The 17,137-nt window shown below is 49.7% G+C and overlaps 1 protein-coding gene across 2 annotated transcripts in view; it reads left to right on the forward strand.

Annotated features, from left to right (window-relative positions):
* The first annotated feature begins 4,680 nt into the window (after positions 1-4,680).
* mcoln1a (mucolipin TRP cation channel 1a) overlaps positions 4,681-17,137 on the forward strand; it is a 55,614-nt gene continuing 43,157 nt past the window's right edge. For both annotated transcript variants that reach the window (XM_078429484.1, XM_078429485.1), the window contains exons 1-2: positions 4,681-4,818; positions 16,262-16,494. In XM_078429484.1, coding sequence (XP_078285610.1) covers positions 4,794-4,818; positions 16,262-16,494 — 258 coding nt within the window. In that variant the 5' untranslated portion in view covers positions 4,681-4,793. The remainder of the gene's footprint in view (positions 4,819-16,261; positions 16,495-17,137) is intronic.

Genomic DNA, 17,137 nt, shown 5'->3' on the forward strand with positions numbered 1-17,137 from the left:
CAATAAACTCCTCCCTGTCCACTGGCATCGTCCCGCCATCCCTCAAAATCGCTGCTGTCACCCCCATTCTGAAAAAACCTGGTCTAAACCCTGACACCCCAAACAACTTCAGACCAATCTCCAACCTACCCTTTCTGTCCAAAGTTTTGGAACGTGCTGTAGCTTCCCAACTAAAATACCACCTCTCTACCAATAACCTGTATGAAACTTTCCAATCTGGATTCCGCTCAAACCACTGTACTGAAACTGCGCTTCTCAAAATCACAAACGACATTCTCCTCTCCTCCGACGCTGGCAACCTCAACATCCTCATCCTACTTGACCTCAGCGCCGCCTTTGACACCATAAATCACTCCATTCTCCTCACCCGACTTGAAACCTCCCTTAACATCACCGGCACAGCCCTATCCTGGTTTAAATCTTACCTCTCTGACAGACACCAGTTCATCTCCATTAACAACTGTAAATCCCCCACCGCTCCCCTCCCCCAAGGTGTCCCCCAAGGCTCAGTCCTTGGCCCCCTCCTCTTCATCCTCTACCTGTTCCCCCTTGGTCAATTAATCCGCCGTCATGGTCTCAACTTCCACTGCTTCGCCGATGATATCCAGCTCCTCATCTCCACCAAGTCAATCTCCTCCACCACACACTCTACACTGACAAACTGCATTACTGAAATAAAATCTTGGCTTCAATCAAACTTCCTCAAACTCAATTGCAACAAATCTGAAATCATCATCATTGGTCCAAAAATGCTCACCAAATCCACCCAAAACTTCATCCTCAACATTGATGGTCTCCCAGTATCCACCTCACCTCACATCCGGAATCTTGGAATCATCCTTGATCAAACCCTCTCCTTCGACAAACACATCAAACACATCACAAAGGCAGCCTTCTTCCACCTCAAAAACATTGCCCGTCTCCGTCCATCCCTCTCCTCCACAGCTGCAGAAACCCTCATCCACGCCTTCATCACCTCCCGTCTGGACTACTGCAACAGCCTCCTCTATGGCGCACCCTCAAAAATCATCAATAAACTTCAATACATTCAAAACTCCGCTGCCCGTCTACTCACACACACCTCGATCCGTGACCATATCACCCCCGTCCTTTATAAACTCCACTGGCTCCCCATCCCCCAGAGAATCCAGTACAAAATCCTCCTCATAACCTACAAAGCCCTCCATAACCTGGCCCCATCCTACCTGACCGACCTCCTCCACAGGCACACTCCCACCTGCTCCCTCCGCTCTGCCGCTGCCAATCTCCTATCCCCCCACATCCGGACTAAACTCAGATCCTGGGGGGACAGGGCTTTCTCCATCGCTGCTCCCACCCTATGGAACTCACTACCCCAAACCGTTAGAGACTCCCCCACACTCACCACATTCAAAACATCGCTGAAGTCTCACCTGTTCAGCACTGCCTTCAACCACTGAAGGTCACCTCACCTACTGTCTCCTTTCTCTGTTCATTTATTTATTTACTTATTTATCTATTTGTTAATTTCCCTATGTTCTCAAAATCTCTGTAAAGCGTCTTTGAGTTTATGAAAAGCGCTATATAAATAAAATGTATTATTATGATCACATTGAATGGTGGTGCTGGCTCGAAGGGCCGAATGGCCTACTCCTGCACCTATTGTCTATTGTCCTCCCGATCGCATCTTCCACCAGTATCTGGACCCCCTTTCGCCCACTTCCCCCCCCCCCCCCTCCCTCCCACTCTTCTTCTGCCCCTGGGACCCGTTCCGGTTCGCATCTCCTCTGGGACTCTGTACTCCACTCATCCCCCATGACCCGGTCATTTTTCACTGAGCTCCTCCACCCCAGGGGGCATCCTGGTGAATCTCCTCTGCACCCTCTCCAGTGCGATCACATCCCTCCTGTGTACTGCACGCAATGAGACCGCACCTGGAGTATAGTGTGCAATTTTGGTCTCCTAATTTGAGGAATGATATTGCTATCGAGGGAGTGCTGCATAGGTTCACCAGGGTAATTCCCGAGGATATGGGGATAAAGCAGGATCGGGGTACTGATTTTAGATGAGTAGCCACGATCTAATTGTATGGCGGTGCTGGCTCGAAGGGCTGAATGGCCTACTCCTGCACCTATTTTTCTATGTTTCTAATACTCCAGCTGAGGTCTGACCAAGGTTTTACAAAGTTGGAGCATAATTTTCCTGCTCTTGTAATCTTGGCCTAACTTATACGATACAATACGATAGAACTTTATTGATCTCAGGAGGGAAATTGATCAATGGGGGGAAATTAATGAAGGCTAGTATCACATATGCCTTCTTAAATGTTATGTACTTGTATTGCTACCTTCCGGCAGCGGCAGCATGTCGCCCGCCCCGGATCGCGGGGCTTGGGTCGCGGACATTTCACCGTCCAGCGCGGCCTAAGATAGGCCGCGGGATATTTCTCTGCTGGGCGGGGGCTTCAATGTCGGGAGCCACGACCGCCCCGACGTGCAGCAACAGCGGCAGCAGCAGCGTGTTCGCCCGCCCCGGATCGGACTTATCATCGGCGGAGCCGGCCGTCTTCGGAGGCTGCGGGAGCGGCTGCGACTCGCCTTAGGCTCGGGCCGCTGCGGACCGTCCGGCGCGGCCTGCAACCACAACAACCTGACCGCGGGAGAGGACAGCAGGAGAAGGGAAAAGACATTGTGGCCTTCCATCACAGTGAGGAGAGGACTGGAGGAGACTCACTGTGATGGATGTTTTCTTGATGGATGTTTCTTTTGTGTGTTTTGGGGGTTGTGTAATTTTAATGCCTATTTTGATGCTTTTGTTGTTGGACTGTGGGTGACTGAATTTCGTCCAATTTGGATGACAATAAAGCTATCTTGAATCTTGAATCTTGAAGGATCTTTGGGGATAGTTCTATCCAAGACTGCATGAAATTGCAGAGAGTTCTGGACACACCCCAGACTATCACACAAACCAGCCTCCCTTCCATTGACTCCATCTACGCCATCGTGGGAGAAAGCTATCAGGAGGGTGCGAAGATTCAAAGATGTGCTCACACCTTCTGATAAATGCAATGTCCCCACAGATCATCACACAAACCAATCTCCCTTCCATTGACTTCACCTACACCTCACGCTGCCTCGTCAAGGCCACCAGCATATTTAAGGACCAATCTCACCTGGTTACTCCCTCTTCTCCCTTCTCCCATCAGGCAAGACGTTCAGAAATGTGAAAACACAGCCCTCCAGATTCAGGGACAGTTTCTTTCCACATGTTGAAGCATCTCTGGAGAAAAGGAACGGGTTAGAACCCTTCTTCAGACCGGGAGTCAGGGGAAAGGGAAACGAGTCAAGAGTCGAGAGTGTTTTATTGTCATATATGTTCCAGATAGAACAATGAAATTCTTACTTGCAGCAGCGCAAAAGAATATATAAACATAGTGCATAGGGAGGGAGGGAACGGGAACTGTAAAAAATTCTCTCTCCCGAACGGAGACACGAACTTGTTTCTGTGTCGTGTCTCCGTTCCCGCTGCGGCCTACCACTGGCCATGCACCTGGGACCACCTGGGGCTCTGGTTCGCAGAGCCCGCGGCCCGGACTCACCACCTGCGGCGCTGGCTGCCTGCGGATGCTGCGGGAGCGGCTGCGACTCGTCTCCGGAGGCTCCGGCGCGGGCCGCGTGGACGTCGGAAGCCCGCAGGCCCCTGGATGGGGGCCGACATCGGGAGCAGCGGCAGAGGCCGCGTGTTCGCCCGCCCCGAATCGCGGGGCTTGGGTCGGCCCGCCGCGGACCTTTCACCGTCCGGCGCGGCCTGGAATAGGCCGTGGACCTTTCACCGTCCGGCGCTGCGCTTCAATATCAGGAGCCCCGACCGCCCCGACGTGGCAAGTTCACAGCCTGACCTCGGGAGAAGACGGCAGGGAAGAGAAAAGACATTTTGGCCTTCCATCACAGTGAGAAGGGACTGGAGGAGACTCACTGTGATGGATGTTTTCTTTTGTTTGGTGTTAGTGTATGATTGAATGTGTTATTGCATTTTTATTGATTATTCTTATTGGTCTTAGTGTTTCAACTGCGGGTAATGTTTCATTTCACTACACATTTATGTGTATGTGACAAATAAACGACTATTGACTATTGATACATACATGTGTATATTCGCGCGCATATGTGCACATAAAAAACAAACAATAGTAACAAGAATAGTCTATGTTGTGCAGATCTTATTTGGAGGTTGTAGTGTAAGAAAATAACTGCAGATGCTGGTACAAATCGAAGGTATTCATTCACGAAATGCTGTAGTAACTCAGCAGGTCAGGCAGCATCTCAGGAGAATGGAGGTTGTAGTGTTGTAGCCTCATCGCCCCTAATAGACCCAATGCCCCGCACTCCTCATGGTCCCGCTCCCGACCAGGCTCGTCGGAGAATGTGGGCGGGTCCACTGGATGATTGACGTGTCAATGTAACGTACCGTCGGTGAGTGTGGGCGGGGCCTGGGATGAATGACGTGTTTGCGTTACGTATCCGCGGTGAGTGTGGGCGGGGACGGGATGATTGACGCGTGCGTGTCACGTGTCCGCCGTGCGTGTGATCACGTGTCCGCGGCGTTCCCCCGGGGAATGGGGGCGGGCCCAGAGAGGGGAGAGGGGCGGGGGGAGGGGTGATTGACAGGCCCGGGGTGATTGACGGGCCCGGGTCACGGGACCATGGCGACACTGGGCAGGGCCTACGGCGGCGCCGGCGCGACCCGCGGCATCAGCATCAGCATCAGAGAGGGAGAGCGCTGGCCCGGGCAGCGGCAGCAGAAGCAACAACAACATGGCCGGGAGCGGCCGCGGCACAGGTGAGAGTCGTGGCGGAATCGTAGGGGCTGTGAGGGGGGTCTCCTCTTATTCTCTGGACTCTGGTATTCTCTGGACTCTGGTATTCCCTGGACTCTGGTATTCTCTGGGGCTCTGGTATTCTCTGGGGCTCTGGTATTCTCTGGGGCTCTGGTGTTCTCTGGGGCTCTGGTGTTCTCTGGGGCTCTGGTGTTCTCTGGGGCTCTGGTGTTCTCTGGGGCTCTGGTGTTCTCTGGGGCTCTGGTGTTCTCTGGGGCTCTGGTGTTCTCTGGGGCTCTGTTATTCTCTGGGGCTCTGGTGTTCTCTGGGGCTCTGGTGTTCTCTGGGGCTCTGTTATTCTCTGGGGCTCTCTACTCTGGGCTCTGGTGTTCTCTGTTATTCTCTGGGGCTCTGGTGTTCTCTGGGGCTCTGGTGTTCTCTGGTATTCTCTGGGGCTCTCTACTCTGTGCTCTGATGTTCTCTGTTATTCTCTGGGGCTCTCTACTCTGGGCTCTGGTGTTCTCTGTTATTCTCTGGGGCTCTCTACTCTGGGCTCTGGTGTTCTCTGTTATTCTCTGGGGCTCTCTACTCTGGGCTCTGGTGTTCTCTGTTATTCTCTGGGGCTCTCTACTCTGGGCTCTGGTGTTCTCTGTTATTCTCTGGGGCTCTGGTGTTCTCTGTTATTCTCTGGGCTCTGGTATTCTCAGGGGCTCTGTTATTCTCTGGGGCTCTGGTGTTCTCTGGGGGCTCTGGTGTTCTCTGGGGGCTCTGGTGTTCTCTGGGGCTCTGGTGTTCTCTGGTATTCTCTGGGCTCTGGTATTCTCTGGGCTCTGGTGTTCTCTGGGCTCTGGTATTCTCTGGGCTGGTATTCTCTGGGCTCTGGTGTTCTCTGGGGCTCTGGTGTTCTCTGGGGCTCTCTACTCTGGGGCTCTGGTATTCTCTGGGCTCTCGTATTTTCTGGGGCTCTCTACTCTGGGGCTCTGGTGTTCTCTGGGGCTCTGGTTTTCTCTGGGGCTCTGGTGTTCCTGGGGGCTCTGGTGTTCCTGGGGGATCTGGTGTTCTCTGGGGCTCTGGTGTTTTTTCGGGGCTCTGGGCTCTGGTGTTCTCTGGGGCTCTGGTATTGTAGCCCTGGATTCTCTGTCTTTTTGCGCATTGATCTTGTTTATTATGGGTTTTACTGAGTACTGTGTGTGACGTTATCTGTTGTGCTGCTCCAAGTATGAATTTCAGCATTTCATTTTGGAAGATTTGAATAAAACGCTCTTGATCTCCTCAATGGGGGAGGGGATTCCTTCTCTTCCCCCTACTCCCCCCTCAGTGAGGGGGTTCCTTCTCCCCTTCTTGGGGCACTGGTATTTACCTTGCCCTGTATTGGCTTTCCTCTTTTTATATATTGATCTTGTTTATTAGGGTGTTCACTGAGTTGTGTGTTTACATGTCTGTTGTGCTGCTGCAAGTATGAATTTCATTTTGGAAGATTACAACATAACACTCTTGATCTCTACAGTGATGGGGTCTCTTCTCTCCCCCTGAGGCTCTGGTCGGTATTCTCCTAGGCCTGTGTGTCTTTTTTATATATTGTTTATTATGGTGTTCACCAAGTACTGTGTTTCCAAATTCTGTTGTGTAGCACCAAGTAAGAATTTCATTGTATGAGAAAATAACTGCAGATGCTGGTACAAATCGAAGGTATTTATTCACAAAATGCTGGAGTAAATCGAGCCCACAAATCTCGGGAGAGAAGGAATGGGTGACGTTTCGGGTCGGGACCCTTCAGTACCAAGAATTTCATTGTTCCCATTTTGGGAAATGCGACAATAAAATGCTCTTGATCCACTTAGTGAGGGGTGTCCCCTTCTCTCCCCCTTGGCGCACTGACATCCTCCTAGCCCCGTCTTTTTATATATTGATCTTTTTGTCTATTATAGTGTTAGCCGAGTAATGTGTTTACATGTGTAGGAAGGAACTGCAGATGTTGGTTTAAACTGAAGATAGACACAAAATGGTGGAGTAACTCAGCGGGACAGGCAGCATCTCTGGAGCGAAGGAATGGGTGACGTTTCAGGTCGAGACCCTTCTTCAGATCAGAAGAAGGGTCTCGACCCGAAACGTCACCCATTCTTTCTCCCCCTCAGGGCTCCGGAGTTCTCTTTGTATCGTCTTTGTTTTTCAATATGGTGATCTTTTTGTTTTCTACGTGTATTACTGAATACTACGTTTATTTACCTGTTGGGCTGCTGCAAGTAAGAATCTTTAGTCAGAGGGTGGTGAATCTGTGGAATTCATTGCCACGGATGGCTGTGGAGGCCAAGTCAATGGATATTTTTAAGGCAGGGATAGATAGACTTGATTAGTGCGGGTGTCAGGGGTTATGCGGAGAAGGGAGGAGAATGGGATTTGGAGGGAGAGATAGATCAGCCATGGTTGAATGGCAGAGCAGACTTGATGGGCCGAATGGCCTAATTCTGCTCCTATCACTTATGAACTTATGACAATAAAACACTCTTGATACCCTCGATATTATAGACAATAGGTGCAGGAGTAGGCCATTCGTCTCTTCAAGCCAGCACCGCCATTCAATGTGATCATGGCTGATCATTCACAATGTCCTTCTGCCAAGGTCCTTCTGTTCCTCAATACTTCCTGGGGCCCTATTAATCCTGGTGTATGTCCTTCACCTTTGGTAGTCCCAAAATCAGCTCACATTTATCAGGATCCCATTTGCTATTTCTCAGCCCATTTCAGTATCACATTGATATCATCCAGAATTCTAATAGACAATGGGTGCAGGAGTAGGCCATTCGTCCCTTCGAGCCAGCACCACCATTCAATGTGATCATGGCTGATCATTCTCAATCAGTACCCCGTTCCTGCCTTCTCCCCATATCCCCTGACTCCGCCATCTTTAAGAGCTCTATCTAGCTCTCTCTTGAAAGCATCCGGAGAATTGGCCTCCACTGCCTTCTGAGGCAGAGAATTCCACAGATTTACAACTCTGAGAGAGTTGGGGTCCCTTCTCTCCTGCCTATCCCCCCCCCCCCCCCCCCATCCCTACGGTGATGGGCTATCTTCTACCATCACCCTTGAGGCTTTGGTTTTGCCTTTACATTTTTTTTTTTATAAACATTGATCGTTTTGTTTATTATGGTGTTCGCGGAGTACTGCATTTACATATCTGTAGGAAAGAAACTGCAGATGCTGGTCTAAATCAAAGGTAGACGCAAAATGTTGGAGTAACTCAGTGGTCAGGCAGCATCTCGGGAGAGAAGGAATGGGTGACGTTTCGAGTCATATCTGTTGTGCTGCTGTAATTAAGAATTTAATTGTTCCAATTTGGGACATATAATAATTGAACACTCTTGATCCCCTCAATCATAGGGTCCTTTTCTCTCCCCCCCCCTCCTTCTCACCACCATGGTAATGGGGTCCCTTCCCTCACCCCCCCCCCCCAAAGTGACAGGGTATTGTTTCCTTTCCCAGCCCAGCCTTCCACCTGTGAGATAGATAGATAGAGCTCTTAAGGATAGCAGAGTCAGGGGGTATGGGGAGAAGGCAGGAACGGGGTACTGATTGAGAATGATCAGCCATGATCACATTGAATGGCGGTGCTGGCTCGAAGGGCCGAATGGCCTCCTCCTGCACCTATTGTCTATTTTAGTGACGCTTCAGCGGGTTTGCAGCGGCTCCCGTTCACTTCTGCAGTGCAGTTGCCGTGGTTGTAAACTTTTGTCTTGCAATCCAATGTGTCCCACACAATAACACTGAAAATAGACAGAAAATGCTGGAGTAACTCAGCGGGACAGGCAGCATCTCGGGAGATCTTTTTCAGTCAGAGAGTTGTGAATCTGTGGAATTCTCTGCCTCAGAAGGCAGTGGAGGCCAATTCTCTGGATGCTTTCAAGAGAGAGCTAGATAGAGCTCTTAAGGATAGCGGAGTCAGGAGGTATGGGGAGAAGGCAGGAACGGGGTACTGATTGAGAATGATCGGCCATGATCACATTGAATGGTGGTGCTGGCTCGAAGGGCCGAATGGCCTCTTCCTGCACCTATTGTCTGTTGAGTGGGTGATCACTTGGGCAGCTTCAACCCCAGCGGTATGAATATTGACTTCTCTAACTTCAAGTAGCCCTTGCTTTCCCTCTCTCTCCATCCCTCCCCCTTCCTAGTTCTCCGACCAGTCTGACTACATTTTACCTCTGTATGCTTCGTTGTCCCCTTCTCCTAGCTAACAATGATCTATTCTACATTTTCCTTGAACTCCATCTCCTTTGATGTCTCGTTTTCACACCGTATCTCTATCTCCCTCTGCCCTGACTCAGTCTGAAGAAGGGTCTGGACCCGAAGCATCACCCATTCCTTCCGTCCAGCGATGCTGCCTGTCCCGCTGAGTTAGGCCAGCATTTTGGGTCTTATCTTTGGTGTAAACCAGCATCTGCCGTTTCTTCCTACACACAGTGACACCTTGTGCATCACACTATACGCGCACTCCTTTGCTGGAAAAGATGGCTAGAATTTAAAATACCAGCCTCATTTGATGGAATGTTTGTACATCGTGTGGTGGATGTGAAGGAATTCTGTATAATTTCACTCCAATCTTCCATGATCTTGGCTAATCGGAACTTAGTTTAGTCCCTTTGTTCAGTCTGAAGAGGGTCTCTGCTGCCTGTCCTGCTGCAGAACCTGCTGCCTGTCCTGTTGAAATACTCCAGTGTTTTGTGTCTAACATAGGTGTAAACCATCTCCTCCCCTTTCTGCTTTCTGCAGAGACATCTTCCCATCTCCTCCCCTTTCCGTTTTCTGCAGAGACCGTTCCCTCCATAAATCCCTGGTCCACTCGTCCCTTCCCACCCAAACCACCCCCTCCCCAGGCACTTTCCCCTGCAACTGCAGGAGATGCAACACCTGTCCCTTTAGCTCCCCCCTCGACTCCATCCAAGGACCGAAACAGTCTTTCCAGGTGAGGCAGAGGTTCACCTGCGCCTCCTCCAACCTCATCTATTGTATCCACTGTTCCAGATGTCAACTTCTCTACATTGGCGAGACCAAACGCAGGCTCGGCAATTGTTTCGCTCAACACCTTCGCTCAGTCCGCCTTAACCAACCTGATCTCCCGGTGGCTGAGAACTTCAACTCCCCCTCCCACTCAGTCTGACCTTTCTGTCATGGACCTCCTCCATTGTCAGAGTGAGGCCCACCGCAAATTGGAAGAACAGCACCTCATATTTCGCCTGGGCAGCTGTCCGCTTCCTTGTTCAACCTTTGCTATGATTCCTATCCTTCTCTGCTCAACTCTGCAATTTAACAGCTTGTTTAATAAAGTCAAGTTGAGTTTATTGTGATATGCATAAGCACAATGAGGTACATGAAAAGATTCGGACAATGCACATATTCAACACATGGATTTGGACAAAACATAAAATAAGTTACGCGTATAATTTTGCGAAACAGAGTGCGGCGGTAGAGTTGCTGCCTTGCAGCGCCAGAGACCCGGGTTCAATCCCAACTACGGGTGCTGACTGTATGGAGGTTCTATGTTCTCCCTGTGACCTGCGTGGGTTTGCTCCGAGATCTTTGGTTTCCTCCCACACTCCAAAGACGTGCAGGTTTGTAGGTTAATTGGCTTTGGTTTATACACTTTGTATAAATGTAAATTGACCCAAGTGAGTAAGAAAATAACTGCAGATGCTGTTTCGAATCGAAGGTATTTATTTCACAAAATGCTGGAGTAATTCAGCAGGTCAGGCAGCATCTCTGGAAAGAAGGAATGGGTGACCTTTTGGGTCGAGACCTATCTTCAGACTTAAATTCAGAAATTTGGAAAATATATGCACCGAGAGGCAGAATCCACCCTGGGTCAGGAAGTTGCTCTTCCACCTCATGCAGGAAGTGATTGAAAGGCAGACCAGGTTGTTACCACAGTTCACTCTTTCACCACTCTTGAAAACTGACTCAATTACGGCTTTGACATCCCTGGCTTCTTTTCTGTGGGAAACGAGATCGTGGACCCGTGACTGCTCCTCGTTGTCGAGTTTTGGAACTCCAGGGCTGGTGCCTGGATCTGGGTATCTCTGTACGGCTGGGGTGTGTGTGTGTGTGGGTTCGGCTTGTAACTGAAGCCTGGGTGTGCCCAGAGAGAAAGGAAATGCTTACGGAGACACAAGAATGCAAATGTTCCCATCTTGGCAGTGTAGGCAGTTGAAGGCAGAGAGATGAATGTGGGAGAGGGCAGTGAATTAAACTGGCAGCTCAGCATAGGCCCACCAGACTGAACACTCGCAGTCACTCGGCATGCATTTGTTTTCCACTGTGAGGTGTACTGCGTTAACATCATCTATGCATGACATTGCACGTCGACGGAAAGTGCTGCTTCAGCTGCAAATATACTTGTGTCCTGGGGCTGTAGGAGCAGAAAGGGCCGGTTTTGCATCTCCCACAGAATAACACACAGGATGAGAGCACCTACAATTCTTATGCAAAGCACGTAAAGGGAAGGAGACGGAATTGAAGTCACAGAATTGGGACTTCAATTCTATCTCTCCCCCCCCCCCCCCCCCCACTCTCTGTGTGTGTGTCTGTGCATATCTCTATCTGTCTCGTCCTCTCCACCTCCCTTCTGTCTTTTTCTCTATCTCTTCCCTCCCAACCCCTCCTCTCCAAGATGTTACTGTCCGCTTCCTTGTTCAACCTTTGTTCTGATTCCTATCCTTCTCCACTCAACTCTGCAATTTAACAGCTTGTTTAATAAAGTCAAGTTGAGTTTATTGTGATATGCATAAGCACAATGAGGTACATGAAAAGATTTGGACAATGCACATATTCAACACGTGGATTTGGACAAAACATAAAATAAGTTATGCATAAAATTTTGCAAGACAGAGTGCGGCGGTAGAGTTGCTGCCTTGCAGCGCCAGAGACCCGGGTTCAATCCCAACTACGGGTGCTGACTGTATGGAGGGTGTATGTTCTCCCTGTGACCTGCGTGGGTTTGCTCCGAGATCTTTGGTTTCCTCCCACACTCCAAAGACGTGCAGGTTTGTAGGTTAAAGAAGATGGGTCTCGACCCAAAACGTCACCCATTCATTCTCTCCCGAGATGCTGCCTGACCTGCTGAGTTACTCCAGCATTTTGTGAATAAATACCCAGGTTTGTAGGTTAATTGGCTTGGGTTTATATATTTTGTATAAATGTAAATTGACCCAAGTGAGTAAGAAAATAACTGCAGATGCTGGTACAAATCGGAGGTATTTATTTCACAAAATGCTGGAGTAACTCAGCAGGTCAGGCAGCATCTCAGGAGAGAAGGAATGGGTGACGTTTCGGGTCAGGACCCTTCTTCAGACCCAAGTGTGTGTCGGCTTGTGTTAATGTGGGGATCGCTGGTCGGTGCGGACTCGGTGGGCCGAAGGGCCTGTTTCCGCGCTGTATCTCTTAAACTAAAAACAATGGGGGAAAAGGGAGTGTATGAAGGAATTGCAGATGCTGGTTTAAATCAGACAGGCACAAAATGCTGGAGCAACTCAGCGGGTCGGGCAGCATCTCTGGAGAGAAGGAATGGGTGACCTTTCGGGTCGAGACCTATCTTCAGATTTAAATTCAGATATTTGGAAAAGATATGCACCGAGAGGCAGAATCCACCCTGGGTCAGGAAGTTGCTCTTCCACCTCATGCAGGAAGTGGTTGAAAGGCAAACCAGGTTGTTACCACAGTTCACTCTGTCACCATTCTTGAAAACGGACTCAATTACGGCTTTGACATCCCTGGCTTATTTTCTGTGCGAAACGAGATCGTGGACCCGTGACTGCTCCTCGTTGTCGAGTTTTGGAACTCCAGGGCTGGTGCCTGGATCTGGGTATCTCTGTACGGCTGGGGTGTGTGTGTGTGTGGGTCGGCTTGTAACTGAAGCCTGGGTGTGCCCAGAGAGAAAGGGAATGCTTACGGAGACACAAGAATGCAAATGTTCCCATCTTGGCAGTGTAGGCAGTTGAAGGCAGAGGGATGAATGTGGGAGAGGGCAGTGAATTAAACTGGCAGCTCAGCATAGGCCCACCAGACTGAACACTCACAGTCACTCGGCATGCATTTTGTTTTCCACTGTGAGGTGTACTGCGTTAACATCATCTATGCATGACATTGCACGACGACAGAAAGCGTGCTTCTTTAGGTGGGTGACAGGCTGCAAACATGCGATGGCGAACTGCAACATCTGCTGGGCAGCAGTTCAGTAACCACCCTGCATAAACAGAACTACATTGCCACAGGATCAAGTGCAGAAAATATAGATATTAAGAAATAAGTGTAGGAGCCATAGAAAATAGGTGCAGGAGGAGGCCATTCGGCCCTTCGAGCCAGCACCGCCATTCTTTGTGATCATGGCTGATCATCCATTTGTGTTTGTGCTGGATGCTTTGGCAAATTATATTATTTTGTCTAGATTTCTTGCCGTATTATTTTGGACACTCGGGGGCTGTCGTTAGATGAATGTAGATATATGGGCTAAACATACTGGGAGGAACCAGAATTGGGGCATATATCTGGAGACACGCGTACTGGAAGGGGTCAGTCACGGGGAGTTTGGTGAGATACAGCTCTTACCAGACCTACAGTGAGAGCTGGGAGCAGACGGGGAGAACAGGTCAGCCAGCTGTGACTTGAATGTGAAATAAGTACAGCCTGGTATATTGTGTAGGAAAATAGCTGCAGATGCTGGTACAAATCAAAGGTATCACAAAAAGCTGGAGTAACTCAGCGGGTCAGGCAGCATCTCAGGAGAGAAGGAATGGGTGATGTTTCGGGTCGAGGCCTATCTTCGGACTTTTTTTAGATTTAGATTTAGAGATACAGCGCGGAAACAGGCTGTTCAGCCCACCGGGTCCACGCCGCCCAGCGATCCCTGCACATTAACACTATCCTACAAGCACTAGGGGCAATTTTACAATTTACCCACTCAATTAACCTACATACCTGTACGTCTTTGGAGTGGGAGGAAACCGAAGATCTTGGAGAAAACCCATGCAGGTCACGGGGAGAACGTACAAACTCCGTACAGGCAGGATCGAACCTGAGTCTCGGGCGCTGCATTCGCTGTAAGGCGGCAACTCTACCGCTGCGCCACCGTGCCGCTTAAATTCTCGACCCAAAACGTCACCCATTCCTTCTCTCCTGAGATGCTGCCTGACCCGCTGAGTTACTCCAGCTGTTTGTGATACCTTCAGCCTGGTATGTTCTTCATCTTGTTTGCACAACTACTTCAATAAACAACTAATTAAACTGAAAGTACGCTTGGAATATCTCTGCGTTGGTTTGCCTCAAGATTCACTCCCTGTGCAGTAATGGCAATCGGAAAGGACTTAATTGGAAAAGATTGAAGGTGCCATTACAATAAGAGCTGTTGCAGAAATAGGAACAGTGGTGCAGCGGTAGAGTTGCTGCCTTATGGAGTTTGCATGTTCCCCCTGTGACCGCGTGGGTTTTCTCCAGGTGCTCCGGTTTCCTCCTACACTCCAAAGACGTACAGTTTGGTAGGTTAATTGGCTTCGGTAAAAATTGTAAATTGTCCCTAGTGTGTAAGATAGTGCTGGTAAAAGGACTATAACTGCAGATGCTGGTACAAATCGAAGGTATTTATTCACAAAATGCTGGAGTAACTTAGCAGGTCAGGCGGCATCTCAGGAGAGAAGGAATGGGTGACGTTTCAGGTCGACACCCTTCTTCAGACTGATAAACTCTCGTCGAAGAGAGGAGGTGAACGTCTTCAAAGTGGACATACCTTGAGGAGAAATCGCAGTGGAGCAGCAGGTAGTATAAGAAAATAACTGCAGATGCTGGTACAAATCGAGTCTGAAGAAGGGTCTCGACCAGAAACGTCACCCATTCCTTCTCTCCTGAGATGCTGCCTGACCTGCTGAGTTACTCCAGCATTTTGTGAATAAATACCTGGTGTAAGGGGTGATCGATGGTCAGTGAGGATGTGGTGGGTCGAAGGGCCTGTTTCTGCACTGCATCTCTTAAACAAAACGAGCCGCTGGTGGAACTCGGCTGGTCATACACCAGCACTATCCTACGCGCGGTGGACAAGTTCCACTGCTGCCCCCACTGCAAAGTCTCCTCAGATTATGCCCACTGTGAAGACATTCTCCGTTATGCTGCCTGACCCGCTGAGTTCCTCCAGCAGTTTAAGATGATAACTGCAGATGCTGGTACAAATCGAAGGTATTTATTCACAAAATGCTGGAGTAACTCAGCAGGTCAGGCAGCATCTCGGGAGAGAAGGAATGGGTGACGTTTCAGGTCGAGACCCTTCTTCAGTTCCTCCAACAGTTTGTTTTTTGCTCGTGATTAAGGTTTGGAGGAGAGGGTGGGGGGGGGGGGAGGGAGGAAGTGATAGCAGGGAGTGGGTTAGGAGGGAGGGGGTCGGGGCTGGGCGATGTTGGGAGTATTGAGAAGAGACTCAGACATGGGGAGTATGTGACCAGCTGGCCAGAGTCCATCTTGTGAGTGACCAGAGAGAGTTAGTGGTTGCAATGGGTGAGCTGGTGCAAAGGTCTCCCTTAATCTGCAGGCTGTTAATCCTTGTGTTTGATACCATTTCTCAGTTTATTGACTGCAGCTTTACTGCTTGTGTTAATGTTCAATCCGCCCTTTCACACAACAAAAAACACCTTAGTCACCTTAAGAAAGTAACGATGCCTTTTTAATTCACGCATGCGGGTGTGGGAGAGCAGCCCGAGTATGGCTACATGCTCGCTGTCCCTCGTGGTCCCACACACTTGAATTGTGCACAGACAGTACACTTACACCCGAGTATTCACGTGTAGTTAATTCCTCAGCACATTCTTATCTTTCCCGGCACCAGTTCTTGTCTGGATCAGACCTGTCTTTCTGTGTGGTTTCACTTAACAATCGGCCACTTATCTTTTTAGTCACGCCTTGGATCTGTTTCTTTTGTCATGCACAACATCGCAATTTCAGCTAATCACAGCATTTTTATCTTGTATCCACATATTTCTTGCCTGAGTCATTCCTCTGCAGTTCTAAAACTTTCATTTGCTCGTACTATGCCGTGTGTGGCTGTTCAAACAGGTGCCAGGAACACTTTTACTGGATATTTCAATGAGTACCACAGTATAATTATCTGTGGAATTCTCTGCCTCGGAAGGCAGTGGAGGCCAATTCTCTGAATGCATTCAAGAGCGAGCTAGATAGAGCTCTTAAGGATAGCGGAGTCAGGGGGTATGGGCCGAATGACCTCCTCCTGCACCTATTGTCTAATGTCTATTGTTAATTGGCTTGGTGTAAATGTAAAGATTGTCCCTAATGTAGAAGAGTTTTTAAATGTGCGGCGATAGCTGGTTGTTGCTGACACAGTGGGCCGAAGGGCCTGTTTCCGTGCTTTACCTCTTAAGGTGCACTAAGCGTGACATGAGGCTGCTTTATTAAAAGTGTGTCCTTGTGCTCTTTTGTCAATAGAAGGGGAGAAGCTGTTAACTCCCGTCAACAGCTATGGCTCTCAAGACCACGCCCACGTCGCCATTCCGCACGTCATTGTGTCTTCTGGAGCTCCGCCGGTCTTCCAAGAGGAAGAAATGAAGAGGAAACTGAAGTACTACTTCATGAGTCCCTGCGACAAATACCGGGCGAAAGGCCGGAAGCCTTTCAAGCTGGCGGTGCAAATCATCAAGCTCATCTCATTCACAGTGCAGGTAAGGGGTGACGCCCGCAGCCATCCTCTCCACTGGCGTGTCCGTAGGTGAAAGCACATGGCCGAACCTGGAATCTCGGCAACGGTACAACAGAAATAGTGGACTGGAGGCACAAGATACAGCATAGGCCCCGGCCCCTCACAGCATAGGCCAACACAGCATAGGCCCCGGCCCCTCACAGCATAGGCCAACACAGCATAGGCCAACACAGCATAGGCCCCGGCCCCTCAGCCCACTGTGTGTGCTGAGCATGATGCCGAGACAAGCTCTTATACATGCTCCATATCCCTCCATTCCCTGCCTATCCAAAAACCTCTTAAATGCCACTATCGTATCTGCCCGCACCAACACCACCGACCGGGCGGAATGACTTCTCACGGCGGTAGTGTAAGGAAATAACTGCAGATGCTGGAACAGATCGAAGGTATTTATTCACAAAATGCTGGAGAAACTCAGCGGGTCAGGCAGCATCTCGGGAGAGAAGGAATGGGCGACGTTTCGGGTCGAGACCCTTCTTCAGACTGAGTTGCGGTAGAGTTGCTGCCTTACAGCGAATGCAGCGCCGGAGACCCGGGTTCCATCCCGACTACGGGCACCGTCTGTACAGAGTTTGTACGTTCTCCCCGTGACCTGCGTGGGTTTT

Source organism: Rhinoraja longicauda, chromosome 37, assembly GCF_053455715.1.
Source record: "Rhinoraja longicauda isolate Sanriku21f chromosome 37, sRhiLon1.1, whole genome shotgun sequence".
Taxonomy (NCBI): Eukaryota; Metazoa; Chordata; class Chondrichthyes; order Rajiformes; family Arhynchobatidae; genus Rhinoraja; species Rhinoraja longicauda.